Below are 11028 nucleotides of genomic sequence, written 5' to 3' on the forward strand. Positions count from 1 at the left end.
CACATGTTCCAGTGTAAGGAGGCCTTCAGGGCTTTAATCCTCCTCTATCATTACATGTGTTTAGTTTACTTTTTTCAGTGTAGTTTGCAGTAAAGCAATGTCTTTTTTCATGTCTATATTTTGCCCAATCTCAAAAAGAAAAACCTGGCAGCTCACCCCAGACTCTGAGGTACTCTGATTTGCTTTGCCAAGTCTCTTTTATGAAACGATGACGAAGTTTTGTTGAGGGCAGGAAATTTTGATTTTTAAAGGAATATATGTATGTTTTAGAAATGCAAAACACATGTAATAATTACACTATGATATTTTTCACAAGAGACTTGATAACATTTGGAAAACTAAAGAGTTTTTCCTTCCTGAGATTAGGTGCACTATAGCTCTGTTAACCTGTGATGGGAAACTTTGAGGTATATTCATTTCCTTTGTGTTCTGGGCCTCTTTAAAAACCAGGTACCTTGAAACCTTTTTTTAATTGCTGGTTTTGAGCAATCACTATATAATTTTCTAGGTCCTAAATTTTGATTTTAATGCATGTAATCATTTTACACTTATGGAGAAAGAAGTTGTATACAATTTTGTAGTTTTGAAAGATTTTATATATGGTGAAAAATCCTAGGAACTGAATATTACAATGAATATGTAAGACAGATTGAGTAAAGGGCATTGATTCAATTTTGTTATCAAATTGAATGCAAAATATTATTTTTCTGAAAAGTAACTATATATATATATATATATATATATATATATATATATATATATATATATATATATATATATACACATTCATAATAGGTTCATATTGTTATGCAGTGAATGTTTTGGGATACACATTTTATCAGTTAGTAAAAGTAAAATTGCAGTGTGATTTTATAGTACTAGTACAGTTTAATTAAAATGTCATATGGCAGTATACAAATCTAACTGTCTTATGTGTGTGTAGCTATGTGACAACTATTCTGTATTTTAAATCATGCTCTGTTAACGATGTTTCTGCATGAGAACTGAAAGGCAAAACTGGATGTGACAGATCTTTCAGTGCTGTTGACTTTATGATAATTCACCTTATCTTGGTAGATATTAGGCACAGGAAAGTCTGGGTAACAGACCTTTTTGTTGTAAGAAATCTGACCATGCCAAATTATTGCTACATACAAGAGCAATCTCTGTAAATAAAAGAGCTATATGTTTATTGCAAAACTCATTTTTTCTCATGGAGCAGCTCTTGCTCTCCTCCAAGCAATCCTTCCTCTGGACTGCTGATGTAGGTGCGTGCAAAAATCTTCAGTAATCATATTTTCTTAGGTAATGAATCCTAATTCCATAGATGGGATCAATAGTTTCAAATCACATGCAGTTGAATAGCCTATCAGATGGACTAACTACCAGCAAAATTTAGCTTGGTTTTAGCATAGTTATTCATCATAACATCAGATACATGAATGATACTTTTGTGCACTATTCTGGAAATTAGGGAATATTACTCTTGGTATTATTTGTTGTTCATACACTGTGTACATGTTTTGAACTAGACATTCAGTTTTTTTTTGTTTTGTTTTTTATTTTGTTTTCGTAGGTTTGCATGTGGATTCTCATATGTCATAAAAACTAGCAGAATTGACTAGACTGAATCTTTCCCCCCCAAAAAAAAGTAAAATTTAAAATGTGTTTGGAATGTAAACAAAAACAAAAAAACACTAAATCAAGATTGCATGCACTATGATAAAAGGAAGTGTGGAGATTCTGTACCACATGTGACATCGGGTTTTGTGTGTTGATCTCATTTTGTTTAAGATGTAGTTAGTTAATTGAATACAGTCAAGGAAAGTGTGTTCTGTCATGATGATTGGTCATATTGTTAACAATTTCTAGAAGTAAACTTCAAGTTATGGTAAAAAGTTACTTATAGAACCCAGTGATGATTATAGCATGGATCATTAAGTTTCTGTATATTTTTCAGGCCACTGTATGTTAAATAGATAGCATATTTAGTAGATTTTTTTTTTTAAGATAGTGAAAATGTTTAACAGAAAGGCAACTAAAGGCAATGCTGTAAACAGACTGATGCTGAAAGATATTTTATTCCACACAATTTCAGCACAATTGAATGAAGAGAATAATCTTGTGATTGTTCAGAGACTAGAAGTGTAATGAATGTAGATGATTTCACCCAAATAAAGAAAGTAATTGAATAATTGTTAGGTAAAAGATAATAGTCATTGATTTAGTAATGGTAGTTTAGATATTAGGATGATAGTTTTATTAATTCAAGAATGAATTTTAGTGCATTATGTGTTGCTCATCTTTGAATAGACTGTTAATATCATAGATATACATACATTTCTGAAAATTCAGTTGCTTTAAGAACTTTTTGAGATCTTTGTCTTATGCTACTTAATGAATTATATCTTTCTTATAACCTTAACGACTGAAAACAGAAATAGTGCTCACTGAGCTTTGAATTCTATATGTAACTCTAAATTAATGTATATGACTATGACTTTACATTTCATCTGTTTAATGTACTTTTATAATTCCTTTATGGGTGCAAAGCGTTGAAATATATGTATATATATATATATATATATATATATATATATATATATATATATATATATATATATATATATATATATATATATATATATATTTTTTTTTTTTTTTCATCCATAAATACTAAAAGTATTATTGAATAGAAAGGAGAATCATGCTTAGTGACTTACAGCAGCATTCGTTTTAGAAAGGTATGAAAATAGTTTTCTGGTCTCACCAGAATTAATGTTTCACTGACTGTGAGTATATAGTTTCACAAAATTGGTGAAGGACATATAATATATACTGATGTAATTATACATAAAACCAGATATTGATTTTTTTTTTCCAACCTGAAGATGAATGCCCAAGAAAAAAAAAACAGGCATTAAAATACTGGTACTGTTATGAATAACACTATGAGCTAGTGATGGGAAATTTCAAGTAAAATTTCACAAAATGGCTTGTTGCTGTTGTCTCGGAAACCTTGTTTTTATATATATTTGTTTATTTATTGCACATTTGTCATTCATGAATCATTATTCATGGTATTGTTTGTTTCTTCTCTTAATTGCTTTCGGCAAACTGTGGTGGATTCTCTAAGTAAGTTTCCACTTATATAATGCTCTCTCTATGAAAATATTTTGATGAATTCCACATGTGCTTTTTAGAATGCATATGGCAACTCTCGTCACAAGTCTTATGCTCAGTAGATGAATATCCAGAAGTGTACTTACTTTTTGAGTGTTCATGTCACCCATGCATGATTTGTTCCTCTTTGCCTTCAGGCTCTAAATAGTGACTACCTAAATACTTTTCTTATTTCATGATCGTGTATTAACATGGTATCTCTCTCTTGTGGATTATGATAATCCCAAGATAAATGTAGCATATTTGTCACTCCTTATGGATGTTATTGTATTTATTTATTAATTTATTGAAAGAATATCAGGACAGAAAATCTAATAGTAACCCTAGAAGTGGGTGATTGTTATTCAAATCAAATTTGTGCAATGATTCAAGAGGTTAAAATTTTCTTAATGTACATGGTTTTAAAGTTTTAATTTCTTATATTGAAGACTTTGTAATGCCTTTGTTCCATTATCTGTTAGATGAGTCTTGGGAGGCTAAATGCAGTTTACTTAATTTATTAGGTAACTAAATTTTTAAATATGGTAATGAAATACATAAGCAAAATTAAGCATGCATCTTAATATCAATATTTTTCTGTGATTCATTATATCTCACATATGATGACTCAGTAAACATTTACTTGAGTAATGAGACAAAAGTGTATAAGAAATAATATTTAGGTATTAAGGATTGACTGTCACTGAAATATGTCTTGTTAGACTCCCACACTTGGCTTGGATGTACATCGTAAACATCTATCAATATTATTTTCTCCTTTCATTATCAGGATTCATGATTTCATGTTGTTTGATGTGCAGATCCAAAAGACTTTGATAATGATAAGTACATAGTAAGTACCCACTGAATTAGAATGTAAAAAAAAGAAAGTTTGTGAGGGGATCATGCAAGTTGATTGTTTAAATATATAGGCTGCATCCAACAATCTGGTCTATTGAAATCTTTAACAGTGGTTTCCAACTTTTTCCACTTGTGGCCCCTTCTCAAACCTCTGACACTTCTATAGCCCCCTGACATCAGCCATTCAGTTTATTTTTTCAATCTGCATAGTTTTAAGCTAAGTGAAAAAAACATCTCTGCAGTCTTTATTTACCTAATTGTAATAAAATATTCCATGAAAGACAGGGCTTTAAAGTATATTCTGAACATGACCCCTGACAAACAGCAGGCAAATTGTCCTACAGTACTTTCCCTCAAGGCTTCTTGGCAACCCTCTGTTTGCGAACTAGTAATCTTTAAAGATATTAAGAAGTTTCTGAAAATTACTGAATCCTTTTTACAAAAAGAATGTAGCTTTTATTGTTAGTGTTTTAAAGTGACACCGGAATAGTTTTGAAGAATGCTGCCTGATTTATTATCTCTTCAAAGCCACAGAATATTTAAAGGAACTTCTCTAACCAAGTCAAGTATCTGCTGAAAAACGAAAAATAGTCACCAGTATGTATAGTCTGATTCAGTACTCAATCTATAGTGTCCTGAAGTTAAAAATTAATAAAGGTGATTTTTTGAAGTAGTGTATATATATGCCACATGAGCACATCAAAGTATAACCAGCAATAATGATTTGGAGAAAATAACTTCCTTTGTGTTTTGACTTCATAGTTACTGCATGAGAGTGATTCAGTATTCTCTCTATAAGTGTACTTTGCATTATTTGTGTCTGTGCACTTAATAGTGTATATACTGATAAAGAATTAAAATTATAACAGTACTTCTTTTTTGCAAGGAGAATCTCTTGCGTGTTTTGTTTTATTTACGAGATATTGCCATGACCCTCTGTTTAATACCCAATTATAGATCATTATTAAAAAGATATATTAATTTGGCTATTAAGATTAAAATGTATATTAAACCCTTCAAGTAATATAGTTGCTTTTTTCCATATATAATGAATACCTGATGAATGATTTACAGTGAATTGCTAATATATTTACAAGGCAGGATAAGAATGAAGAGTCACAGTTATAGAAGTATATGCTGTCACTGTTCTCTGTACCACTGTATGCCAATGTTTATGTACACATGCACACATAAATGTGCACATACATCCTCACATGCACACACAGACACACACACACAGACACACACACACATAGACACACACACACATAGACACACACACACATAGACACACACAGACACACACACAGACACACACACACACACACACACAGACACACACACACAGACACACACACACACACACACACACACACACACACACACACACACACACACACACACACACACACACTCACAATCACAATCACACACACACACACACTCACACTCACACTCACACTCACAATTACAATCACAATCACACACACTCACTCACATGTATTTATTAGAGATGTTATTAAGCTGTTATCACTCATTAGAATTTATATTACCTCTTGATAATCATTTGCTTGCGTTTCAGAAATGGACGTCACTTGTACCACAGCGATGGGATGGGGAGTATAGGAGGAGGAAGTGGGTCGGCCCCTGCAACTGTAAGTACCATGGGCCGTGGCGACAACCACCACCATAACCACCACCACCACACACATAGTCACAGTCATAGTCATTCAGTGGGTCCCAACCAAGGCCAGTATGCTACTCTCTCCAAGCAGTGCAAGACCCTTGAATCATCTGACTTCTACTAAAGGATATTGGCCACTTAACTAACAGCATGGCTCTCTTCATGGTATTGTTGGACTCAGTATTTTGCTGTAATTTTAAGATTGTCTTAGCACATAAAACCTAAATCTTCCATGTGTAAAGAGAAAGATCTGCTACAGGGAAGCATGTGGAAAAGTACAATGTCTTAAAATGGAGGGTCTTTTCAGTGGAAGTGGTTTAGAGTTAATGAGCATCTGATGAAAGATGAAGTGACACCTTTGCCCTTTGAAGAGGATGATGCCAAATAGATGTTAAAAAACACAAAGCCAAAAGATGTTCACACTCTTGGATATTCCTCAGTCATTGGTCATTAGGTGTGATACATTCATTGTTAATACCCATTGCTTCCATGACTGCTATAAGGGCATGAATTTGTTAATGAATACATAAATATATTTTCAACTTATCTGCATGTGTCCCTGAAATATTTCAATACTGGATGGTCTTACTTCTCATCTGTGGTGTTAATTCTCAGTATAGGAGAAACCAGGCATATTTCTTCCCAAGGTTATCTTTATGTTTTGTAAAAGGAAACATTTTGTTAAATACATTAGGGATTTTTTTGTTTTGTTGTATTTAAAAATTTAATGCACTTATATGCTTATTCATATATATATATATTTATATATGCACATACACACCCACACCCACACACACAGACTTGACTCAAACATGAGCATGCAGACAATTACATGTACACAAACACACAGAGACAGATACATGCAAATGCACAGGCACACAATACATAAATCTATGTACTTATATGCAATTACACATATTACACACATGCATATGCACATACACACAAACCTATGTACTTATATGAAAATGTACATATTGGTGAAGTTTTTTATACACTTTTTTTAATACAAAGATTTTTTGTATACCTATATCATGATATACGAAACACATACTCCTATTTGATATGCATATGTTTTTAATATGTTTATATTGGGATAAATATAATAACATTTGTATGTAGGTGACCATAAGGAGTAACCATTTATTATCTTATTTGTCTGTCTTTTTCTGTACTATATATGTACATGCTTTCATATTTTACACATGGGATGGAATAAACATACACACATGAACACAGATTTTATAATATGCACAAGCTTAGAAATTTGAGTCCTATCTCAAAGTTAAAAAAAGTCTTGCTCATTGTGAATCCAGTGAAATTCCTGTTTATCTTTTTATGTATATTTGGGACCAACAGTGAAGAAAATTAATTAGTCTTGATAGACCTCTTTAACTAATGTAAAAAGTACAATGATTAGTCATGTCACTTGCCACTTAATATTCTCATTGTGAACCATAGGGAATTAAGGAAATATATTGTTTATAAATAGGGATCTTTTCACTCTTATGCAGCATTGCATTTCCATCAGATGAGTCTAGGGAATAGAGAATAGGCAAGATATTTTAGGAGAGGATGTGGAAGACATATTTATGAGTTCCCTTACTTTATTTTGTGTGTAGAGGAGGTATAAATAAGAATGAAAAATTTCATAAAAGAAGAGGGGTATTTGAGGCATTTTTATAAAATCCTCATCAAAAATACATCTTTTACTTTGTGAAATTATACATTCTGATTTATACTGCTTCTTACTTATCACAAGAACCTTTTTATTTATTTTGCAATATATTATGTCTTAATTTATACTCTCTTCTCATTCAATGATTTATGAATATTGAAGGGGTTGGAAGAATAGTGCGGATATATGTTTTTATTTATTGGCTCCTTATATACATAAGGAAATAGAGAAAAAATATTGTTTACCAAGTTGGAAATTTGACGATGAAAATGTGTATTCAACTATTTAGATATGTTTATGCCGATTCATTGTATTTGAACAGCTATGTAGAGTCCAGATAATACCAATTGTGTAGTGTGTAAGGCAATGAAAGCCAGTATGAAATGTGCCAAGTTTTTGTTCTTCATTTGTATTAATGAATAATATATTGTTTTTGTGAGGATGCATTTCTTTATATGAGGCATATAAATTTATTGATTTATTCAGTAGTGGTGCTGTAAGATGCATTTTTGTGCATTTTGCCCTTTTTGTAGGACAGTTAAACAAAATTTGTAACACATTTAGATACTGATTGGATATGATTTTAGTTATGTCTGAAAGGAGAAAATGTGTGCATATTTTTGTAAGGTTTCATCACATGTTATGTGTAGAAATTTTTAGTATATATTTTTTTTGTCCCATTTTTAATTCACTGGTATTTTACCTAAGATGAATGAGCATTAGGTATGTTCCTGTAGTTCATGTTTATGCTGAATTTTTCTATTTTCCAAGCTCTCCTCACAGATGAGGTTTGGTTGAATGTTAAGCTTTTAATTAACTTCTTTGCATACACTGTCTTATGAAGAGCTTCCTACCAGTCCTATAGTTAGCTTATAATTGTTGATGTTTCTTTAGATGGCTGAAGTGTTGCACTATTAAGATTTTTTCCTGGCTTTTTATTTATTCCTAAGCCTCTGCTTATATAAATCCCTCGGTGAAGTGGGATGAGAGATCTTTTGTAGTCTCTTAAAACTAATACTAGCGGGGTTAAAGGACATCCTTGCCTTCCCACCTTTTTTTGGAACAAAATGATTATTATTTGTAATAAGAAATATTGTTATGCTTTTATATATTTCATTATTACATATAATTGGGAGATACTAGAACCTTGCTAAATCTCTTTTACTGCCTATTTGGTGAAGTATGTGTACACTTCGGTTGTTTCTTGCACCAGCCGATCTAGTCATTTGATCAACCATTGATACGATGGGTTGAGTGCCCGGTTGATTGCTTGGTGTGAGGAATCATTACTGCTCAGCTCTGTTTTATGCGTCTACTCTGAATCTGTACCTTAAGGCCCTACACTTGCCATTACAGAAGGATGCATTACCTTGTTTTTTTGTTTGTTTTTTTATGTAGCCTTATGACTGAATACATGGTCCATACAATGTAAAGGATTGAAATACATGAAAACTTTGCTCTTAATGTCAAGTTGTCTTACCTCCTTTTTCAGAAAGCCCTTCAGGGTATTACATCAGAATCATTGCTTGATATTGATGGTGTTCAGCAGATTTTTAATGTATATATTTCCTCAATAACTTATTTTCCAGTACAATCAAGGACCTTCATGGAGAAGCATCCTGGAAGAGTAGAAAGTATCACTTAGAATGTGAGAAATTCTGCTGATATACATGTGACCAGTGATACAAGATACTGATGAAAAGAAATTACAATCATTGTATCATATTTTCCTAGATATATGTAGTGGCACTTTGTAGGTTGTACAGTGGTTGTAAATATCAAAGATAAATCTCAAGTTTAACAGTTATGTGTATGAATGAAGTGTACAATTCTATTAAGAGTGCAGGATAGCACATTGTCCAGAAAGAGAGAAAAAAAGAGAGACCAATGAGGATAACTTGAATAATGTAAAAAATGATGCTCAAAGTGGTCAGAGACAGTATTACATAACATAAGAATGCACTGAAACTTACCAAAGAGTTGTTTGTCAGAAGAGCAAAATGGTGGTGGAAAGTGTTGGTGATGTAGATGAACTCTTTAGTAGTAGAAAATCAACTGCCATGAAAAGTTGAAGAAATGGAAAGGTGGACTTTACACTCCACAATGGTAAATATAAAGTTTGTGATGTGTCAAGGACTTTCAGCAGAAGATGGGTGTTCCATGGGCCTCATTAGAAAGTGTGGCTCTTTGTTTCTACCTGTAAAAGTTGAATTTACTTGCCTCATCATTCTGTGTGTAGCTTACTCACACCAGACATCACTCCAAGTTGTTTTATATGAAGATTCTTCTCATATAACATCCTCCAGTTGAGTAAGTAATTTCATTAGTGAGAAAAGAAAAAAAAGAAATCAGGGCCAAAGAAAAATATTTGCTAAATCTCAAAAGTGAAAATGGAGGATGTTATACATTTGTGTTTTATGTGGTAAGTGTGATAGTTGAAGTCATATATAATCTCCATTGTACGTATATGTTGCCCCGGCCGTTCTGCATGTGAGGGATCTCTGTCACAAGGAAGTAACTTTAGATCAACATGAATCTAAAAATGATGTGAACATTAACAGATTTAGTTTCATGTATGGTACCATGCACTAATATGAATCTGTAAAAAAAAAGAAAGAGTAGAAGAGAATGTCCTGTTCTCTGTTTTTAAACATATTTTGGGAAATACGGTTTTAAATTATTGTACGCTTTCTTGTGGCTTTTTTTCCTCTTTCTTGCTGTAGGCTCTGCACCTCCAGGGTCGTCTGAAGGACTGGCATTGCTCCATGTCTTCATGTCAGCTGTGCAAAAGCAGGAGATAGTATGTAAAGCACTGTATTGTCTATAAAAAAAGAAACAAAAACTCGCACACAACACATTTTTATCAGTGTGGTCAGTGAGAAATGAAATGGCAGGGTTAGCATTTGTATCTATATGATATTGAAGGAAACTGCCGACTTGGTATATTGTTAGGGATTGTGGAATCAGTTTTTAGAGGGATGATGTAGGTTAAGTTATAACAAGAGATATTGCAAGTATAGGATTTTATTTATGATTTTAGAAGAGGAAAGGAAGGGAGTTTCATATAAGACTATATGTAAATTGAAGCCATGTAGCTTGTTATGAAGCTGGCTTGGTGTCGTCCAATAGTCTAGATATTTTTACATTATGATGTGATGAAAGTTCTTTTTAATGGCACTGAATATTTAGATTATAAGGAATATGTTGACATTTAGTTCTGCTCTCAAGATCTTAAAATCACAAACCATTAGTAATGTTAATATTATTCAGAGTCATAGTTTTATGCTACAGAAAAGTGAATTATACTTTAAATGGAAATATTTGAACTTTTCCAAAATGTTCTGAGACTAGAAATGATCTGATCTTTTTGAGAAAGGACCAAAGTATAAAAAAAAACTTTTGTCATGAAGGGATGGAGTCAGGTTAGGGCTGACTGTTCTAATTTCTCTAATTCATTATTTTTTGTATTTTTGTAGATACAATAAATCTGTAATAGTATTCTAACCCTGCCATTTCTTCTCAACCATTTTAATACAGTATACATATAAGATATATGTATATCAAGATTTTGTATTAATCATGGATCACTGATATCCAGTTGCATATTTGGTTGTGTACAAATAACTGATAAGACTGTTAATGT

General features: G+C 32.2%; 1 protein-coding gene across 11 annotated transcripts in view; it reads left to right on the forward strand.

Annotated features, from left to right (window-relative positions):
• Positions 1 to 9750, forward strand: part of tty (tweety) — a 216372-nt gene extending 206622 nt beyond the window's left edge. For 4 of the 11 annotated variants that reach the window (XM_070114332.1, XM_070114327.1, XM_070114328.1 and 1 more), the window contains 2 exons: positions 5606 to 5678; positions 8975 to 9750. In XM_070114332.1, coding sequence (XP_069970433.1) covers positions 5606 to 5678; positions 8975 to 9016 — 115 coding nt within the window. In that variant the 3' untranslated portion in view covers positions 9017 to 9750. Of the gene's footprint in view, positions 1 to 5605; positions 6399 to 8974 lie in introns of those variants that run through there. The other 7 variants (XM_070114322.1, XM_070114321.1, XM_070114323.1 and 4 more) reach the window with 4 other exon arrangements.
• The last annotated feature ends 1278 nt before the right edge of the window (positions 9751 to 11028 follow it).

Source organism: Penaeus vannamei, chromosome 35, assembly GCF_042767895.1.
Source record: "Penaeus vannamei isolate JL-2024 chromosome 35, ASM4276789v1, whole genome shotgun sequence".
Classification (NCBI taxonomy): domain Eukaryota; kingdom Metazoa; phylum Arthropoda; class Malacostraca; order Decapoda; family Penaeidae; genus Penaeus; species Penaeus vannamei.